The sequence below is a fragment of the Aspergillus stella-maris genome (assembly GCF_047715825.1).
Source record: "Aspergillus stella-maris strain CBS 113639 unplaced genomic scaffold BDV14scaffold_66, whole genome shotgun sequence".
NCBI classification, from domain to species: Eukaryota; Fungi; Ascomycota; class Eurotiomycetes; order Eurotiales; family Aspergillaceae; genus Aspergillus; species Aspergillus stella-maris.
Window position 1 is genome coordinate 56773 of NW_027396860.1, and position 19900 is coordinate 76672.

Sequence of the window (19900 nt, forward strand, 5' to 3'; positions counted from 1 at the left end):
AGTTTCGAGAGTATATCATGGTTTAGAGAATGAGAGTCTGGATGTCAGTGTCCCCAGACTGCAAGTAAAGCCGACGTTGATCGTTGCATGTGAGCTACCCCGTATAGTCCGGAGCTCAAGTTGTCCCCAGCGGATAAACCTGCCAGATACATACCGGAGAAACCACCCCGAACGGGCTGTAGACGAGCTAGTCCAGTCCAGGCTAGCGACCAGACCCCGCCACAACAGCACGGCGATTTGTCGATTTCTTTTCGTGGATTTCCCCTCCTCGACGTTGCCCTTGATTTTTTTCTTTCTTCTCCTCTCCCCATCTCCGTCAATCAATCCTCATTTTCTCTGTCTTTTCTGTTTTACGAGTCTATCTTGTGATTTCCTTTAGCATCTATCACCATGGCTGACGAGGTACGACTCTCTACACCTACCCCTCATCTCTGCACGTTGCCGTTTATTGCTGTTGTTCCTTTGGCTGCATCAGTCAACTTGGGCTTTGAGGCGCCGGGATACAGAACCTCCCCTCTACCCCACTCGATCCCAAGACTGCCATCGCAACAGACAGCTTTCCCTCCGTTCTATCCTTGATAGATTGTACACCAGATGGTCAAGATGATGAGCACCAGTGCTAATTATTATTCTGCAGCACGATATCACCTTCGAGTCCGCCGATGCCGGCGCCTCGGCCACCTACCCCATGCAGTGTTCCGCTCTGCGCAAGAACGGTTTCGTTGTCATCAAGGGCCGCCCCTGCAAGATCGTCGACATGTCCACCTCCAAGACCGGTAAGCACGGTCACGCCAAGGTCCACCTTGTCGCCCTCGACATCTTCACCCAGAAGAAGTACGAAGATCTCTCTCCCTCCACCCACAACATGGACGTCCCCAACGTCACTCGCCGTGAATACCAGCTCGTAAGTGTGCAATCGCAATTGCTGATTAGGTTAAATACTCATGTATACACTAGCTCGATGTCTCCGAGGACGGCTTCCTTTCCCTGATGGATGACAACGGTAACACCAAGGACGACGTCAAGGTCCCCGAGGGTGACGTTGGTGACCGTATCAACAAGATGTTCACTGAGGATGGCAAGGACTGCAGTAAGTACCACGCGGGCTATATTATATCTGAATACAAATACTGATCAACATTCAGACGTCGTTATCCTCACCTCCATGGGCGAGCAGGCCTGCATGGAAGTCAAGGAGGCCCCCAAATAAGCAACTCAACTGCCTATTCCCTGCCGCGCCAACCCTTTTCTATTGCGACGGCATGAAATGTGCTACGCTTTTGTCGGGATGATGCTACATTTTGGACAAAGTATGGCACGAGTGATTTTTGCTCGGTTAGTGTAGCCTTGGTTGTGCTTTGCGAGCAGATTTGTCGCATGCATTGGGACGGTCAAGCATACCTTCTAGCGGAACAGTCTTGAGTTCCGTACTCTAACGATTGTTTGACGAATAAAAAAACCTCTTCTTGAACCATTCAAGTATCTATTCCAATGTAGTGTGTAGTCAGAGTATCAATCCTTTCACATGTCAGTTTTGTACGTTATCTAGGATTTTCAGACTAGGATTTTCAGACTCAGTAAAAAATTGCATAAGATTTGTATTCCAAAGACGAGTTCTATAGAAGGAACATGAGACGAGAAGATTAGTAAAGGGCGCATTGTGGTTGGGGCTCTGCAACACCCAAATTCCAGAGCACGGCAAAATACAACTCCTTCAATCCGTTCCGCCTGCGGGAAACCATGTCATCCTCATTCAACTTTCTGCAGCTACGAGGATGAAGCAAGCCTTTCTAAATGGAATATACCACGCGAGAGGCTTGTGGCCAGGAAGGATGCCGTGAAACTCGCTACTTCCTCGACAATGGCCACTGGTTTTGTCGGCGGGGTCACCAGCAGGCGGTATGCACTAGGCCTACTAAACTCGTCGCGAGGAATACCTGAAATATTTGCTGATAGGATTTTATAGGGCACACAAGCCGTAGAAGATGAAACCTTTGGGACGCAGGGAAAGATTAGTCGCGTGAAGGTTCAGGCTGCCGAGAAGATTCAGAAGAGTGAGTCTCCCCGTTACTTTCCACGCCTGCAGTCGCTAACAACAAATAGAATACCGCGGCCGGCAGGCTCATCGCCTCTTTCTGGACACTTACCAGTTGATTCTGTGGAAACAATGTCACGCGCTGGTGAATAACCGTGGCTTCCCGCCGCAACTTGAAGTATGCACCCCGTTGTCGAATGGAAACCTCCAATATGCCTAACATAGTAATTTAGAACATCGTTCGCGACCTCTGGGCTCTTCGCCTCGAGACGTATGCGAAAACAATCGCTAACATCGGAGATGAAGACTCACAACCAGAGTTTTTCAGTTCTCAGCCAGCCAGTGCTCGCGAGGACACGGAGACTGAGGCATTCATGCCTAATAGCAAGCTCGTTAAATGGCCTCGTCTTATCGACACTGTTGCGCTTTGCTATTTGGGGGCCCTCCTCATGAGGCTCCCTGTGAGCGTGGGAGATTTTCATAGGTATGTTCTTGGTCCTTTGAGTGAGAGTCAGTCACTGATTACTTTCAGGATGGTTCTGCGCAGCGATATTCCATATAATAAAGCGTTCAACCATGTTCCCCATGACATGAAAGACAGATTACCACCAGAGTACATTGCTCTTCTTGAACCTACGGTTCGTCCACCAACTTACTTTTCCAAGACTTAGCTGATCAACTTGTAGAGGTTGTTGAAAGCAGAGGATCTCCACAACGCTGTCTTTGACCTCTTGCTATACTATCAGCGCCAATTCAAAGTGCAGTTTCCGCCTCTCAATACGCCTATCCTGCTATATAGGCTGATCAGAAGACTTGCACTGCCTGGTAATGCGATACGGCCCTCATGGTTTGATTGCAAAGCTAAAATTCTGTAGTTGACATATACCCCGTGACAAAAAGGCTACAAACGCTTATCGGATTCATCTTCAAGTACCCAACAAAAATAGTCGGAAGGAAGAAGCCCCTCCACAAGCCAGAACTCCAATTGGTTACTCTCGTAGTAATAGCGACCAAGCTATTGTTTCCGTTTGATGATGTTGAGCGGCATCCCACATCTGCTCAGGAGCCCACCGTGCAAGCTGTCACCTGGGAAGCTTGGGCGGATATCCAGAAGCATTTCGACAATCGCGATGCAACAGCAGGAAGAATCGGCAAAGGCAAAGAAATCATGGTCAATGAGAGCGATGTGCTGCATATGACACCTGGTCAATTGGACGAGTACATGGACTGGTATGAGAGCTCCTGGCTCGAAAATAGCAAGGGTGAGTATTTGCGAACTTCTGATTGTGACTGCCTCTTCTAATCATTGCAGGAACGGACCCTCTGGCCGCAATGTTCCCCATCGGCTCAACGTCTAAGGAAGACCGGCAATGTGAATCAGCAATCGAAGACAACGAAGAAGAGTCGCTTAGCTGGATGCTCCAGATGGCTCCGCGGTACCTGAAAACTAGGGAAGTTATTAGTGATCCCAACGCGGATGTACCACGACCTGGATCTCTGTATGTTCGTTACCGGCACGAGTCTGACCTGCCAGACTTGGCGCGGGCTTTCTATGAAGTTGCAGCCAAGGTTACAGGTGTATCTCTTGCCACGCTTGTTCGGTGTGTCTCCCAGGCGGAGGTCCAGATCAACAAGTGGTTGGAGGACCAGAGAAGAATTAAGCATTTTGCAGATCGCGAGATGGATGCGGGAGACTCAGATGAGGATATGGAAGAGCTCAGCGAGCATGAAGCTCTTCCAAATGAAGGGTAATCACATAATACCATATAATGAAGACACGGGAAAGCTTAGCGAGGATGAAGCTGTTGCACATCAAGACTAGACACATAGTACCATGTGATGAAGACCACTGGGAGGCTCTAGGGAACATATAAAGCGATTCTTTTATTCTAACAAAAATTGACTTTAGAATGACCAAGCTAGACCATAACCGGTAAATTGCTACAATTACCTAGTACGTCGATTGTCAAGATTCAAATTTTGATATAAGCTGGCCAGATTCTGTAATAATATGCATCAATACTCGAACCTCATGTAGAACCATGTTCGGACTGCGGAAGTATACAGAGTAGGTAAGGCCTAGGCAACTGCAACGGTTAAAGCGGCAGGTGTGGAGAAGCAGCGACGCAGCAAATCGAGCGGCAGCAGCGCCAAGCCACCAGCCCCAAAGCGTCACTAGGGCTTAGGGTATCACCAAGCCCCGTGCCCCGTCCACCGCTTGCTAAGCGAGACACTCTCCAAATTGACATTGATTGCCTCATCCGACCGACCCTTCCAGCGATTGTCAGCCAGCAACAACGAAAAATCGCAGCCAGTACGTTATACCCTGCTTTGTGACCATTTATTCGTGTGCATTTGAGGAGCCAGCTAACATGTTCTTTTTCTGCGATTTACAGTGCAGATGTAGGTCTCCCAAGTTCTTCTTGAATTTCCGATTCGTCTCCGCCAAACTCCCCTCGTCTATCGTTCGATATTCTGTCATACGAGAGATACGATCATTATCATTCCCCGATTATCAGTCCCGAAAAATCCCACCGACCTCGAATCATCATATTATCATGGAGGAAAGATAGGAACTTTGACTGACAGACTCTCGCAAATAGTTTCGTCAAGACCCTGACGGGTAAGACCATTACCCTCGACGTCGAGTCGAGCGACACCATCGACAATGTCAAGACCAAGATCCAGGACAAGGAGGGCATTCCCCCGGATCAGCAGCGTCTCATCTTCGCTGGAAAGCAGCTTGAGGATGGCCGCACCCTGAGCGACTACAACATCCAGAAGGTATGAGGCAACTGAATCCGATGCGTTGGTTGCTGCGATGAGGGACTGGAAGTGAAGGCGGACACATTTGCGGCTATTGTGCGATGGTGTTTCACTGTGGTGCAATATGCTGTATTGGGTTCTGCCTGGAAGAGGAGGAATGCGTGGATGAAAATGTCGGCTATGGATGGATTCGATTGGGATATCGGACAGTGGGCTGACGATACTTCAACGATATAGGAGTCCACTCTCCACCTCGTCCTCCGTCTCCGTGGTGGTATTATCGAGCCCTCCCTCAAGGCCCTCGCCTCCAAGTACAACTGCGAGAAGAACATCTGCCGCAAGTGCTACGTACGTCACCTGCACGAACCCGACCCTTCATCTCAGCACCCCCACTAACCAAATAACCAACAGGCTCGTCTCCCTCCCCGTGCCACCAACTGCCGTAAGAGGAAGTGCGGTCACTCCAACCAGCTCCGCCCCAAGAAGAAGCTCAAATAAACGACTCGCCTCATGCTTACGCTTACGTTTTTTTCTGCGTTGCTGGTGCGGAAGGATGTGGGGTTGTTGATGAGACAAACGGCAACGCGAAAAAGGTTCCTTTTTTTACACGCGGCGTTGGAATGCTGAAGACTAAGAAATCATCAGTTGAGCTGGAGTCAATACTATATCAATGGCTACTCTCGGAATCGGAACCAGTTGTCGTCAATTTCAATGATTGTAAATTTTCAGTTCCTTCTCAACAAACACCTTGCTCTCTACCTGCCACCTACTCCTTAGGTTTTGTAATGTAGGATGAGAGTAAAATACAGATGAGTTATACATGCCAGCAGCTAAGCAAAACGGAATATGAAAATTGGAAAAGACAACTTCAACGGGAAAATATGCGTCGTAAAATGCTGCCTGAGCAAGTGCACAACTCACATCCAAACACTCTAACCCCGACGAACAGCCTCAATGAAGTTCTACAACTAGAACATGCGCTTGTCGTCATCGTCATGATCATCCTTGTCATCATCATCATGGTCGCTGTCATCACCCTTCTTCGAAACAGGGCTTCCATGCCTAAAATCAACATTAGCACGCACTCGCAGCACAAAGACCAAAAGGAAAAGGACCGAGGGAAGAGAAACTCACGCAAAGAACAAAATCTTAATCGCAATCGCAAACCCAGCATGCAACAAAATAACCAGAATCAACAGTGCCCGACTAGCCTTTGCATCCGTCGCCGAAAGCACAGGGTACAAATTCCTAAGCAGGAAGAAAACCGTCCATCCAAAGCCCACACCCACAAGCGCCCAGTTCAAAGCCGTCAAGGGCGACCAACTAACCAGCGCAACAGCAATCCAGATCAAGTTCGAGTACCCGTACAGTGCCCAGCATTCGACCAAATCCGCCGTCGAGGAACCAAACCACTTGAGGGCGCCCCACAGCGCAACAGGGAGAATAAAGGTATACCCATAGACCAACCCCGCCGCACCAGAAAGCAGCGTGAAATCATACTTGAAGTGACCCTTATCGTTGTTGGACAGCCATTGCGAGATTGTGCCTGTTAGGAAGAGAATCACGATCACGGTCGTTGCGATCCAGAAGGGGCCGTAGAGGTCTGCGTTGCCTTCGAGGACATCGAGGAAGTTGTTGCGCGGGTAGACGGAGGCCACGCAGCGGCGGAGAACCTCATTTGTATCGACGTCAAAGTATTGCTCGTAGTAGTGGATTGACCACCAGGCGTGCTTGGTTGGTGTACCTCCTGGGGAACGGTTTCGGCGAGAGGAGCTGCCGCCGCCGCTGCCTAGGAAGGGGGCATTGTCGGGGTGGGACTTTGCGTTGCGTTGATCGTTCTCGAAGTCTAATTGCCGTTATTAGTTTCCAAGTCTTGGGTTCGAGGAGCTAGAACTGGCTTACTGGATGGGTGGAATTCGAGATCATCTTGCAGGTCGGTATGGCCGAGGTCGTCGCCCTAATGCGCATTAGCAATTTGGCAGTATCGTGAATACTAGTAGATACTAACATCAGCGTCAACGTCAACGACAACATCATAGCCCTGGTTCGACATTGTGGGCGGTTTGTGTATTCTCCCGAGAAGCCAGCTGTTAGGATACGGAGAAGGTGATACGGGAGTGGACAAGCATACGTACTACGGCCGAGCCACAGATCGCACTAGCCACATTCAGCCACATTCATCACAAGTATTCAGTATACCAGCTTGAGTTCACTGTGGTACAACTACACAGTGTGACATTGTGAGCATGATTTCCTGTGTTACGTGTAATTGTCTAGCTGGATCTCTCAGAAAGGACTCGTCAGTTAGTTATCTTCCCCGAGTCCGAGGTACTCGCTTTGTACCATGGATGTTGCGAGGCGTTTGGTACCACGTGCAGAGCACTTTTCTGTAGGTAGAATCCGGGGACTTGAGCTCATATCAACATCACAAGTCAAGACGGTTTAATGCAAAGCTTAGCTTTACTCCTCGCTTTCCGAGCTTCCTATTTTGAACTACTGAGGTTACGTTGTTATCAGTGGATGAGATCAAACAGGCTGGGATTGACGCGATACGGCGTTGGAGATTTTGGAGATCACCGAAGCTCCGAGCTCCCGCCACTGTATTTATTGCTCCCCCTCTCGTCTTATCTTCTGCATATGTCTACTTGAAAGCTCAGGTATCGACCGATCACAGCTAGCTTGGATAATAAGACCTCGAATTATCAGTATCCAGGCCCCGAGAATGAAGGAGAAGGCCGCGATGTCTCCCTCCGAGACTACCCCACTCCTGCTGGTGCCGGTGCCTGTTGCTCCCCAGCGCTACCGCTATCCCCATCACAAGCTCCGCCGAGCCTGCACTTACTCGCTGGGCTTGATCTTGGGCGTCGCTCTTGTCCTGTTCCTGATTCCATCGGCTGTTCTGCCTCGCGAGGGAGGTTCGATCTGGTCGTATGTACCGGGCGCGCACCCATATCCCGAGAACTGGCCAAGCGGCAACGGTCTGAATTTCAATGAGCTCGAGACCCTCCTCCTAGGGACGCCCTCCGCTGCCCGCGCACGCGAATGGAGCAAGTACTACACTGCCGGTCCTCACCTCACGGGCAAGAATCTCAGTCAGGCTCTCTGGACAAAGGAGCGCTGGGAGGACTTTGGCATCGCTAAGACCGAGATCGCCTCCTACGACGTTTACCTGAACTACCCTGTTGACCACCGGTTAGCTCTGTACAAGGGCGATGAAATCGAGTATGAAGCTTCGCTGGAGGAGGATGTCCTTGAGGAAGATCGCACCAGCGGTTTGCCCGACCGTGTGCCTACTTTCCATGGATACTCTGCTAGTGGGAATGTGACGGCCCCTTTTGTCTACGTCAACTTCGGCACCTATGCTGATTACGAGGATCTGGTTAATGCCAATGTTAGCCTCACGGGTAAGATTGCTATTGCCAAGTATGGTCGTGTCTTCCGTGGTCTTAAAGTCAAGCGCGCGCAGGAGCTTGGAGCTATCGGTGTCATTCTGTATGATGACCCGCAGGAGGATGGAGAATACACCGAGGAGAACGGCTACAAGCCGTATCCCGAGGGCCCGGCCAGGAACCCCAGTGCTGTCCAGCGGGGTAGCACCCAGTTCCTGAGTAAGTTTACACGTTCCTACAAGCTAGCATATTTAACATGCCACAGGTTTCGCTCCGGGTGACCCTACTACTCCTGGGTATCCGTCCAAGCCAGGATGTGAACGTCAGGATCCTCACCACTTCATCCCATCTATTCCCTCGATCCCTGTCTCTTACACGGACGTCTTGCCGCTACTCAAGGCTCTCAATGGTCATGGCCCCAAGGCCTCTGATTTCAACGAGTGGTGGCAGGGCGGTGGTCTAGGCTACAAGGGTGTCGAGTATAACATCGGACCTTCTCCTGATGATGTTGTCATCAACCTGTACAACGAACAAGAGTATGTGACTACTCCTTTGTGGAACGTCATCGGTGTTATTCCTGGTTCTATCCCCGATACCATTATCCTCGGCAACCATCGCGATGCTTGGATTGCTGGTGGTGCAGGTGATCCCAACAGCGGTTCCGCCGCTTTGAATGAAGTCATTCGCAGCTTCGGTGAGGCCCTCAAGGCCGGCTGGAAGCCCCTCCGTACTATTGTCTTTGCAAGCTGGGACGGAGAGGAGTATGGTTTGCTGGGCTCTACGGAGTGGGTAGAGGATCATCTCCCCTGGCTGTCGAAGTCCAACGTCGCTTACTTGAACGTTGACGTTGCTGCATCTGGTACCACGCTTGCTCCCAGAGCCAGTCCACTCCTTAACAAGCTTATTTACGAAGTCACTGGTATGGTCCAGTCACCCAACCAGACTGTTCCAGGCCAAACCGTTAAGGATGTCTGGGACGAATACATTGCAACAATGGGCAGCGGGAGTGATTTCACTGCCTTCCAAGATTTTGCTGGTGTTGCAAGCTACGATCTTGGTTTCAGCGGTGGGCCTGAAGACCCAGTCTACCACTACCACTCCAACTACGACAGCTTTGACTGGATGCAAAAGTATGGTGACCCTAATTGGCTCTATCATGAGGCGTGCATCAAGATCTGGGCTCTGGCTGCTGCGAAGCTGGCTGAGACGCCTGTTGTCTTCTTCAACGCCACTGACTATGCATTGGGCTTGGGGGAGTACGTGGACCGCATCACTCCCAAAGCTGACAGTCTGCCAGACGGTTTGTCCTTTGACTTCAGTCCGCTGTACGATGCGATCGGCAGACTCCTCAAGGTAGCCATTGAATTCGATGCCTATGCGGCGGATCTGGAGTCTCAACTCAAGGAAGATCTTCCTTGGTACCTCTGGTGGAAGAAAGTCCGACTTTACTTCTTGATCCATGACGTCAACACCAAGTACAAGAACATTGAACGCCAGTTCCTGTATGAGCAGGGGCTGGACGGGCGTAGCTGGTTCAAGCATGTGGTCTTCGCTCCCGGACTTTGGACCGGTTACTCCGGGGCAACTTACCCCGGTATTGTGGAGAGCTTGGAAGCTGGAGATGTGGCTAACGCGGCTGTCAGTATTTCTCTTTCGCCTGCTCTAATTTTTCGCATGGTTACACCTTACTAACGTCGACATCTAACTGCAGAAATGGCTATACATTGTTATTGAGCGCGTCGATGCGGCGACCAAGCTGCTCCAATAAGCGCAAGCTCATCCTGGGATGGTTGCATGCAGGTAGGTCCAAGCTGCCAGACTAAACAGGGATTGAATCCCATGCAGACACGAAGAATCACACGATCCACAGGGCCATGATCCCTGTATGTTTTGGATAAGCCTATGACCATTTTGTAGATAGTTCTGGTTAGCTACTCCTATCTATTCCAAATCCCGACAACATCGGTATTATCTTACTGCCGAGCATATGCAAATCATCTGGACTCGAGTGCCGCTTTGTCGCACACTGGGGTTGGAGATGCGCGGATCCCGCATGCAAAGCAGGCGCTGTGGCACCCTCCTGATAGTATCATTGGTCAACCAGGGTGACTCAGAGACATTCCGCCAGGATGCAGGTTCAAGTCCGTAGTATGCGTTCATAGATCAGGACAAGAGGACGGGATGGCGCTCCCTACAACAAAGAAACGGCCGGCAGGGCTTGACGGCATTGCTTGAGCAGTAATCTCCGAGCTTAACGGCCTCTGGTGGTGCAAGCAGGGGTGAAGCTGGATAGATGAATAGCGATTGACAGACCAACACAGTCTAGTGTATGCAGGTGCTCGAGCTTGAGCTCAGACGGAGACAGAGGATTCGCAATGGGAGGGGGAGATCACTTGATTACTCTATACTCTTCCGGTCTAGCTCAACACGGCAAAGCGGCGCTGCAGCTTTCTCCAAGTCCTGCACGTTCTTCTAGTCTAGTGCAGCCTCTTGCCTCCATTTCTCGACCGACTTTCCTTCTCTTTTTCACTTTCTTTTCTCTTGCTTTGCATCTGCAGTTGTTTGTTGTCCTGCGACGGCAAGCACTTATACACCAAGTATATCGTCACTCGCACGATGCATGTTCGAAAGTCGAAGCTGCCTGTGCGGCAGCTAACCATTCTTTGTAAGTGAATGGCGGCGGGCCCGTAGGGTCTGGCCTAAACAGACGGAGTACTAACTTGTATACGCACAGCAATATGTCGCTTTGCAGAACCTAGTATGTGGTTCAAACTTACTATTTCAGACCATGGCTAAGCAGTTTGTTCTTGTTCACAGTCGCTGTCACTTCATTCCTGCCCTACCTTGTGCGCGACCCTTGACCCACTTCTATAGTACCTATATACTGACCGCGTAAACAGCCTGAAATGATCGAAAGCGTGGGCGTTCACGAATCCGAAGTCGCCAAATGGGCCGGCATCACAACCGCCGTATCCTCCTTCGCCCAAGCCGGTATGGCCGTCCACTGGGGCCGCGCCTCAGACCGTTTCGGCCGCAAACCAATCACCCTCCTAGGCCTAACAGCAACCATGATCTTCTCGCTCGCCTTCGGTCTCTCCAAGCATCTCTAGATGGTCATTGCCTGCCGCGGTATTGTTGGACTCATGAACGGCAACGTCGGGATTTTGAGGACCATAGTGGCGGAGATGGTGCAGGACAAGGAGCTGCAGCCAAAGGCGTTTAGTATCATGCCGATGATCTGGACGATAGGGAGTATTTTCGGGCCATCGCTTGGTGGGTCGTTAGCGAAGCCGGCGGAGAAGTATCCTGAGATCTTTGGGGGGTATAAGTTTCTGAGGGAGTATCCGTTCTTCTTGCCGAATTTGGTGACTTGTGTTTTCTTTATTGTGGGAATTTCAACGGGATGGTTGTTTTTGCACGTATGTTTCAGTAACCTTGTCTTCTTGGTGGAATTGGCGCTGACTGCGTATAGGAAACGTTGGCTGCGAAGCAAGGACACCGTGATCCTGGTATTGTGCTTGGTCGGCTCATCACTCAACCTTGCACCGGAAAGCGCGAGAAGGCCTCGCGGAAGGGGCTCGACGGTGAGGCAGCTCCTTTGCTTGGGGACCGCCAACCTAGACCAAAAGTGGAATTAAAGAGACCTGGATGGCGCGACGTGCTCGGTCCCCAGTCCACCCTCATCCTCTTGACATACACCTTGATGTCGGTGCACACGATGGCCTTTGAGTCTCTTATCCCTGTGTTTCTGCACACTCCTCCTCAGCAAATAGACGGCAACCCAGACGTGGATCTCCCATTCAAGTTTGCTGGTGGCTCAGGCATGGGTAAGTCACTCGCCCAATATACCTTGTACATCGCCGTCTAACTTTAACTTCTTTCTCCAGATGCCCAACGCATCGGCCTCTTCTACACAATAACCGGCGTAGTCGGCATAGTAGTCCAATTCTACCTGTTTCCAACATATGCCCGTCGCTTCGGAGTCCTAAACTGCGTCAAGGCCTCCGCCACCATATTCCCAATAATCTACTTCCTAACACCCTACGTTTCACTCGTCCCCTCCGGTCTCCCCCGCAACATCGCTATAGCACTACTAATAGGCTCCAAGCTCACGGCGTCGATCTTCAATTTCCCCGGTATAACCATCCTCCTAACAAACTCTGCAAAGAGTCTAAGTGTACTGGGGACACTCAATGGTGTTGCGACGAGCGCCAGTGCGCTTGGTCGTGCGGCGGGGCCCGCGCTGCTGGGACCTATTTTCTCTTTGGGGGTTAGGGCGGGCTATATTATTATTCCTTGGTGGTTTCTGAGCTTTTTGGCTGTTATCGCGGGGATCCCGACATTGTTTATTGTTGAGGGGGAAGGGTTTGCACGTTCTCAGCCGGAACCGGTAGTTGATGAGGATGAGGACCCGATTAAGCATGCCAACGAGTCGAGATAGGTAAGGTCAGACCATGGCCTCGATCTCAGTTATGCACCAATTACTGGACATCGGAGAGAACAAAAAACGAAAAGTATGACATTTATGAAATTTCCGCATGAATTATCAAAAGCGTTCTGTTCTGTCTTGTGCCTTTGGCAATTATATATACTTGATCACATAGCTAAGCATTTCAATGACATAGACTGAGAAGATCCTACTTCGATTCGTCAAAGCGAGCTCCCTACAGTGATATACCAATCGAGGAATACTGATCTGCCGATCATAACCAAACATATTCGCAACTCCGAACGGAATCTTCGGACTCCGACTGTCCTACATATGTAACTACATAGTCAGATTGGTTAGTTAGTTAGTTAGTTATACAAAAGGATTAATAATCCAAGCAACCCGGGCCCGTTCCGACCGCGGTCCTCCGTTCCACTCTCCACTCCAGCTCGACTCCACCTTCCTTCAACTCGACGCAATCGCATCAGACCATCTCGTCTTCTAGACTGTCGCATCCAAGCTTACCTGCTCTGCTAAACACCCGTTACTCTCACCTTCACCATAATCTCTCAATTGAACCTTTGAAAGTCCAGTCAAGACAAAAACAATCACAATGGTCCGTCTTCCCCTTCCCCTCCTTCCTATAAATTCTTAATCTTAGCTAACCACCACCTTCTCTACAACAGTCCACCTCAACATCCCTCACCCCAACAACCCCCGCCCTAACCCTCTCCCTCCTGACCTCACTCGGCGGAAGCATAGGGTACTTCCGCACCGGCTCCCTCCCCAGCATAATCGCCGGTCTGAGTGTCGGAGCCCTCTACCTCCTCAGTTACTTCCGGATGCGCAACGCGCAGACCTACGGGCAGGAAATCGGGCTTCTTGCAAGCGTGGTACTGGCGGGTAGTTCGATCCCAAGAGCAATTCGATTGAGGAAGGCAGTTCCGGCCGTTTTGAGTGTTGTTGCGCTTTATGGGCTTTATACGTTTGGGGGGGCTGTTAGGGGGAAGAGGGCTTGATTTCACCGGGCCATACGGGTTAATGAGGCTGATGTCTACGGGGAAGAATAACAGTGCATGAAGAGGGAGGAAGATAAGGATGTTATATTACTGGTTATATTGAGGTTATGTATTTTCATGTGTAGTCGTGAAATCCATGATGTGAGACGAGTTGAGTTGCCTACCTTGGCGAAGAACTTACAGTAGGAACGAACGCATGACTTGGCTTTGTTTCCGACCTGTTCTCAACCTCGACCCTAGCCCATACCCATCCAATATGCAACGAGCGGAAGCGAATGCGAACGATAGTAGGACCGGAATCAGATTCGAGCCTCATGTCAGAGCATCAGAGTTCAAGCGTAATAAAACCCAGGTTTACCCGCGATTGCATGATTTGTATCAGTTCCGTCATCGGGGTGACCCAAACGCACTCACCAACTAGGCACGCTAACAATTCACTTATCGCACGCACTGCTCGTTTTCCGGGTCCCAGAGTAAAGCCTGACGCGACTGCGCTAGCAAAAGTACTGATAAAGCATCAGGGCAAGAAAGCTGTAGATATATGACCAGAGGCGAAAAAGAAAGAACACTCAAGCGTAGATCTGAACCTCAACATGCATCGACTTAGCTGGAGTATTTAAATTTCCCTAATTTTGCTCTTGCTCTTGCACCGCATATGAATATGTCTGTCGGGTTCCTGTCGCCAGGTAGGACAACTTGAAATTGCTGATGATATCCGGTTTATTGCGCGGGATCGACAATGGCTCCCGACTCGCGAATGGTTCCCACAACTGCAGAGGCAGGAAGCTCTTCAAGCGTCGTATCCGTCCGACGGTCAGGAACGAATGCGTACCTTGGCAATCTAGCCATTTTCTCCTCCGGGCTGGTTTCATTATCTGAGTAGACCAACCGTGACTGCTTCGACTTGTCTTTCTTTGCCGGCTTCTCTTCGGCGCCTTCCGGCTTGGGTGTCGCGGTCGTCGCGGCCTGATCGGCTTCCTTAGCCGCGCCAGAAATGAGGTCATCGATTGAGGAAGCGAACGGCGTAGCATCGGGCTGTTGGCCGTTAGCTACACCAGGCGCCACACCACCACCAGGAGCAGGGTGTCCCATGTGCATCTGTTGTAACTGATACGCATTGACTTGCGGAGCGCCGACAGCGGGTCGTTGTGGTAGGCTTGGCGGCGTCGGCAGGCTGCCGGATCGAGGAGGGAACGCGTTCTGTTGAGGGCTTATTTGAGGCGGTTGCTGTTGTTGCAGTTGGGGTGGGGTATTCGCGAACCCTGGAACTGGTTGCGGCGAGTATCCAGCAGGGGTAGGGAATTGCGTAGAAGGAGGAAACTGCGGTTGTCCAGGGGAGTAATTGGGATAGACGGGACTTGCCGTTGCCTGGTATGGGGAACCAGCCCCCGCATACGGCTGAGGATAGGAGAATGCTGGTGTAGGAGCGGTCGGATTTGCTGGAGATTGTGCCTACACAAGTACAATGTTAGTGAGAGTCTTTCAAACGGTTGAAGTCTGCACTTACAAATCCGGGTACATTCGGAGTCAAGCCTGCACCAACAGGAGTCGCCTCGCCGCTGCTTCCTCCAGTCTTTGCCTCCGCTTTCTTCGCCTTGTGCTCAGCAAGTCGCTTCTTCATTTCCGAGATACTCTCGGTCTTTGGCTTCTTCGCAGGTTGGCCGCCGGCGTTCGACGCGCCGGACGGTGGGTTCCCCGTGATAGCTTGTCGTTCCGCTTCCGATTGCTGGAACTGGGCAATGACGCGTTGGTTATGCGACTGGATGACATCTTCAGGGACACCCTCCATGCCAAAGATCTCGACGTCGAGGCTCGACCGGTTCGATAGCGCATTTTCGACTGCCGTCAGTTGTTCCTTGTGTACCTGGCTCATGTGGACGGATAATCCTGTCGAGCAAGATCGCTTAGATTAGTCCGCTGATGCAAATGAGTTTGATAAGACTCACCTCCTGCCGTATTCAGCCGCCTGTTGCATCGGTCGCATTTAAAGTGCTTTGCTTTCTGGTGTGAAATGAGGATTTTGAGGTCATCAAAGTCGCGCTCGCAGTAGTAGCACCACGGGCGAGCGATGACCTCTTCCAAGGTAGGGCGGCTTCTTTTTTTACCCATTGCGACTGATTATGTGAGAGGGGTGATTTCAATGGAGTAAAGGTTGGCAAGGTTGAGCTGTGAGATGCAGCAGTGCTGGCGCGGATCTTCGGTCATGGCGAGCACCACATGAACTGCCGGTCACGTGCATGTAACGTAGTATCTACCACGTGATATCGGTTTGGACAAACTATCGCAGAAGTCCAAACAAGCTTGAGACAGACCTAAGACATTGTGTCCACTAAGATGAGATACAAGAGTCAATGTGAAAATATTTGATATTCGATCAATTCCAAGTAATAACACATCCAGCCCAGAAATATGGTATAGCTACCGCTCTTTAACCACTTTAACCAACCCATGAGTAGTACAGGAATATAGCTGATAAATACAGTATAGAAAGAAATACATAAGCTCCAAACGCCTTGCGCTAGGGGAACGCTCATATGATAAGACAGAGCTCTCCTCACAGTTGCCAGAAGTGAGCCGCAAGCAGGGTATGTATAAACAAAAGCCAACTAGATGTACAGCCAGTTTTGCAGCCCCGTCCAATATAGAATACATGACATTAGTATAAGTAAACAGAAAGAAAACAATAAAGGTATGCCACTAAGGCCGGGGATGGCCTGGTGGAGGAAGCCCAGGTGCCCCGTAGGGATTGTTGTAGTAGTCGGGATATGGTGTGCGGTATGGCTGAGGTGGTGGTTGGTGAAGAGGGCCAGGTACACGGGGACCGAGAGGGAACGGTGGTACGGCTCGCGGGTCTAGATGAGGCGGGGGGTGTGGCGGGGGGTATGGGGCCAATGGGCCACGTGCTGCAGCGATCGGTGGCAGTTGGGGTGCTTGGGCGTGAGTGTGCGCATGCGCATGCGCGTGGGCGTGCGCATGAGGGTGAGGGTGAGGATGGGGTACAGGCGCCAATTGGGGCGGAGGACCCAGCGCCATTGGTGGAGGCGCAGGAGCAAGACCCGTCTCGACTCGAGGGGGCGTTGGCATGACCGGGCTGACCGATCTCTTCTTCTGCTTGATTCCGAGCTTGGGGATATCTGTCGCTTTTTTAACGGCCTCTGCGGCTCTGTCGGCTTCAATCTGAGCCTTGGATCGCTTCGGGTTACGGACTCTGCCCTCTCGGTTGAAGCGAGCCCAATGGTTGAGCATAGCCTCCGTACGTTTGGGGTTTTTCGAGTTGGCGATCTTCTGTCGCCGCGCGAGTTCGGCTGGATCTAATGGCTCCAAGTCAGAATCGGGTGGGAAGAGGGCAGCCAAGGGAGATGGAGCTGCTGGGCCGCCATTCGGAGCTGGTTCGATAGCGACCAATTGTGCACCAGGCCGTGCTTGTGAGGGGCCCTCTGGTCCAGGCACAGGAGCCCCAACCGCAGGCGCAGGCGCCAGCGGTGCCTCTGAAGCAGCGCGCGAACCCCCACGAGCACCGCCTCTTCCACGAGGACGACCACCGCGGCCCCGAGTCGAAACAGGCCGTGCAGTTCCGGGTTCTTCAGCGTCGGTACCCTGTCGACCCCTGCGGGCACGACGTTTCACAGAGCTAACGTAATCCTGATCAGGTTCAGCGGGCGTAGCGGTATCGGTGGCTGCCGCTTCATCGGAATCGTTGGCTTTACTAGCTGCTTCAAGTTCTGCAGCCTTGCGCTTCCGTGTGGCTTTGGCAATATAGTCCTCCCGTGGAGGATCTTGGAATTTGGGTACGTGCTCGACATCAAACCTGGTGATGGTCCGCCATCCATCAGGGTTCGGGTTGACGGGGCCAGCTTTCTGGATCATCTTCCTGTACTGGGCTGGAGTCGGCTTGAAGCCACCTTGCAGGAACGGGTTCTGGCGGCCAACTTTATCTTCCTTCGCATCGTGTTTGTAGCCATAGAGCATTGCCTCTTTTTTGTCCTCAAACACTTGAGGCCTTTCAAACTTCCGCGGGTCGCTAGTGATCTTGAGATTGTGCCGGGTAGCTAGCTTCTGTAGCTTGTCAATAGCTAGAAATTCATCCTGCCACACTTTCAGAGCGTAAGCAACGTTCTCGGTGATAGCATAGAGCTCATCGCTGGAACGCAATTCAGGGTCGCGAAGTTGGGAAAGAAAGTCCTCCAGTGGCGTCAACTCGAGAAACTCGCCGCGCCCGACGCTCGTCTTCTTGTAAGGGCCTGGACGCTCGAGGAGTTCGGGTACATCGCGTTTCTTGCTTCGCTTGGAGTCGTGGAATACCGTCGACCAGGTTTCGCTCATATCCTTTGTGATGTCGTCATATTCTTCGGCAAACTTGCGAACATCATGAATATTCCAGAAATTATGAAGACGCTTTTCAACAGATGCAGAATCCTCGTCGCGAGAGAACTCGTGGAGCTGGTTGGATAGAGCAACGTCGGATTCACCTTCAGGTGCTTCCCCGTCTCCATCTGCCTCAGCATCAGGCACGTCGGTACCAGCGTGTTCTTTCTCGTCTTCGAACATCTCAGTTGCTTCTGCAAGTTCATTCTCGGCAATCTCAGCGTTCTCGTCATCGTCACCGTCAGAGTCGACTGTCCGATGCAAGCCGTTCACTGGATCTACAGGCAAGTCGTCTTCAGCTTGCTCATCATCTTCACCGTCATAGGCCTGACTATCGCCATCTGAATCGGGTTCTCCACTGATCCCAGTAATGCCAGGATGGCAATTTTCCTTATGCTGTTCACTGACAGCATCAAAAGTGTAGGAATCACTTGCACCAAGGTACACCCCGCATTTTTCACATCTGGATGCCTCTACTGGCGGCGTTGGTGGCGATGGTGTTGTTTGTGTAGAGTTAGTATTTGCCTGTATGGGTTCGGAGAATTTTCGGCGCAGCGGAGAGTCCTGGCTGGCCATTTCAGAAGTATGACTCTCCACGTCAGCCTCGCCATGGGAAATGGGCTTCATGGTGGAAGAGCGACAGGGGTGGTTGTGGAGTAAATAAAAATTAGAGTAAGAGAGCCAAATCGAATGCCGAAATGGCCTCTGCAGAACACTCCGGATTCAGGAAGGCTGAGCATAGAGTTAGTTGATCAAACTCTGGTTGGAAAAGTTCGCTTGGATTGCCAAGACACTCGAAGTAAAGCAGAGCGCAGGGCGCAAGGAAAATGCAGTGTGGAAAACACAGGAATCAGTGGCAGTCAAGTGACCACAAAGGAAATATAATGATCAATCGCGATGAATGACGAGGTTGCAAGATCAAAGTAGATAGAGCTTTGATGATTGCAGGGTGAAATCACGATACGTGGTGCGAGCGAAACAAAAACGGTGGTGACACTTACTGGGAGAAACAGGGACAACAGACCGAAAAAGGGCGAATAAAGAGAAAAAGCAGGCCCGACTACCCCAGATAAAAGACCCTGAGCGGGAATGAAGGAGGGCGACAGGGTAGTCGAACGAGAGAAGGAGGTCGCGAGTGGTTGCCAGGGATTGTAGAGAGTAGTAGAGTAGATAGTAGTAGAACAGCCGGGAGTAGTAAGGTAAGGCACGGGCAGGAGTTCTGGAACCGCTAAAGTAGAGGAACCAAGCGGGTAAGCAGAAATCTATGCGCCCCAGCCCACGCCCAAAACAGTGCGCTGAGGTAGATCTGCCCTCAACTCAAAGACAACAGTGATGGAATACGGCAAGATTGAGAGTTTGGCGGTTGTGCTAGCAGCCGCTCCCGTGCAGGAGTCGCGAAAAGTCTTGATGAGAAAAGAAGTATGAGATTGACGGGTGTAGGGGAGAAAGAAGAAACGCAGCGGAAAGAAGAAAGGGAGACGAAAAGGCGCAGAGACAGGGAAGATCCGCTAGTGACAGTAGACTCGAGCAGACCCCGACGATAGATGAGACGAGGAGATGGACGAGAGGTGCTCGAGGGAGAGATCGAGTCTGTACAGATCTTAGAGAAGGACCTGTAGAAGAAGAACTGTAGAGATGATCCTAAATTACCGCTCCTTAGCGCTCATACAGGGCGATACGCGCCTGGGCCAATATTACGAATTTCCCTGGGCGGGTCCCACTCTATGGGCCAATCCACAACCGCTCCGATTGGGGCCCCCCGACAACTGGAGCCCTGTTGATGAGCTACAGAAGAGAGTATAGAGATCGAAACCATTATGATCGAGAAGGTAAGGGACGAATACAGATATACTGTGTTTTGTAAATTAATCGAGCGATAGTCGAGCTGAAATTTTTC

At 51.2% G+C, this 19900-nt stretch overlaps 10 protein-coding genes across 10 annotated transcripts; 7 read left to right on the forward strand and 3 right to left on the reverse strand.

Annotated features, from left to right (window-relative positions):
• The first annotated feature begins 262 nt into the window (after positions 1-262).
• On the forward strand, positions 263-1527 carry BDV14DRAFT_180678 (Eukaryotic translation initiation factor eIF-5A). Its single transcript, XM_073769950.1, has 4 exons — positions 263-402; positions 638-904; positions 958-1090; positions 1146-1527. The coding sequence occupies exons 1-4, from the start codon at positions 391-393 to the stop codon at positions 1208-1210; spliced, it is 477 nt and encodes a 158-aa protein (XP_073624262.1). The 5' UTR covers positions 263-390; the 3' UTR covers positions 1211-1527.
• A 169-nt stretch (positions 1528-1696) lies between these two features.
• BDV14DRAFT_180683 (TFIIB-type zinc finger domain-containing protein) lies at positions 1697-3915 on the forward strand. The gene is made up of 8 exons (XM_073769951.1): positions 1697-1899; positions 1967-2054; positions 2104-2213; positions 2269-2519; positions 2568-2673; positions 2722-2860; positions 2911-3297; positions 3348-3915. The coding sequence occupies exons 1-8, from the start codon at positions 1795-1797 to the stop codon at positions 3785-3787; spliced, it is 1626 nt and encodes a 541-aa protein (XP_073624263.1). The 5' UTR covers positions 1697-1794; the 3' UTR covers positions 3788-3915.
• A 355-nt stretch (positions 3916-4270) lies between these two features.
• Positions 4271-5455, forward strand: BDV14DRAFT_126449 (ubiquitin-60S ribosomal protein L40). The gene is made up of 5 exons (XM_073765993.1): positions 4271-4349; positions 4432-4438; positions 4639-4819; positions 5039-5149; positions 5213-5455. Coding segments are annotated over exons 1-5 (387 nt in total). The 5' UTR covers positions 4271-4348; the 3' UTR covers positions 5300-5455.
• Positions 5456-5569: 114 nt separating this feature from the next.
• On the reverse strand, positions 5570-6889 carry BDV14DRAFT_126456 (Yip1 family protein). Its single transcript, XM_073765994.1, has 4 exons — positions 6810-6889; positions 6704-6758; positions 5936-6647; positions 5570-5863 (listed from the first exon to the last, which is right to left on the reverse strand). Exons 1-4 carry the CDS (start codon positions 6852-6854, stop codon positions 5770-5772), a joined length of 906 nt encoding a protein of 301 aa, XP_073624265.1. The 5' UTR covers positions 6855-6889; the 3' UTR covers positions 5570-5769.
• Positions 6890-7236: 347 nt separating this feature from the next.
• On the forward strand, positions 7237-10058 carry BDV14DRAFT_126481 (M28 family metallopeptidase). Its single transcript, XM_073765995.1, has 3 exons — positions 7237-8409; positions 8456-9828; positions 9902-10058. Exons 1-3 carry the CDS (start codon positions 7524-7526, stop codon positions 9956-9958), a joined length of 2316 nt encoding a protein of 771 aa, XP_073624266.1. The 5' UTR covers positions 7237-7523; the 3' UTR covers positions 9959-10058.
• A 748-nt stretch (positions 10059-10806) lies between these two features.
• On the forward strand, positions 10807-11300 carry BDV14DRAFT_203874 (uncharacterized protein; the record flags this gene model as incomplete). Its single annotated transcript, XM_073774390.1, has 4 exons — positions 10807-10855; positions 10925-10948; positions 11008-11036; positions 11091-11300. The coding sequence occupies 4 exons, from the start codon at positions 10807-10809 to the stop codon at positions 11298-11300; spliced, it is 312 nt and encodes a 103-aa protein (XP_073624267.1).
• BDV14DRAFT_180696 (major facilitator superfamily domain-containing protein) lies at positions 10833-12821 on the forward strand. The gene is made up of 5 exons (XM_073769952.1): positions 10833-10948; positions 11008-11036; positions 11091-11609; positions 11663-12017; positions 12078-12821. The coding sequence occupies exons 3-5, from the start codon at positions 11301-11303 to the stop codon at positions 12629-12631; spliced, it is 1218 nt and encodes a 405-aa protein (XP_073624268.1). The 5' UTR covers positions 10833-10948; positions 11008-11036; positions 11091-11300; the 3' UTR covers positions 12632-12821.
• Positions 12822-13074: 253 nt separating this feature from the next.
• On the forward strand, positions 13075-13776 carry BDV14DRAFT_126517 (TMEM14 family protein). The gene is made up of 2 exons (XM_073765996.1): positions 13075-13235; positions 13306-13776. The coding sequence occupies exons 1-2, from the start codon at positions 13233-13235 to the stop codon at positions 13636-13638; spliced, it is 336 nt and encodes a 111-aa protein (XP_073624269.1). The 5' UTR covers positions 13075-13232; the 3' UTR covers positions 13639-13776.
• Positions 13777-14270: 494 nt separating this feature from the next.
• On the reverse strand, positions 14271-15812 carry BDV14DRAFT_126523 (putative C2H2 finger domain protein). The gene is made up of 3 exons (XM_073765997.1): positions 15585-15812; positions 15146-15525; positions 14271-15090 (listed from the first exon to the last, which is right to left on the reverse strand). The coding sequence occupies exons 1-3, from the start codon at positions 15745-15747 to the stop codon at positions 14359-14361; spliced, it is 1275 nt and encodes a 424-aa protein (XP_073624270.1). The 5' UTR covers positions 15748-15812; the 3' UTR covers positions 14271-14358.
• A 441-nt stretch (positions 15813-16253) lies between these two features.
• Positions 16254-19135, reverse strand: BDV14DRAFT_126545 (uncharacterized protein). The gene is made up of 2 exons (XM_073765998.1): positions 19005-19135; positions 16254-18735 (listed from the first exon to the last, which is right to left on the reverse strand). Exon 2 carries the CDS (start codon positions 18628-18630, stop codon positions 16336-16338), a length of 2295 nt encoding a protein of 764 aa, XP_073624271.1. The 5' UTR covers positions 18631-18735; positions 19005-19135; the 3' UTR covers positions 16254-16335.
• Positions 19136-19900: the final 765 nt, after the last annotated feature.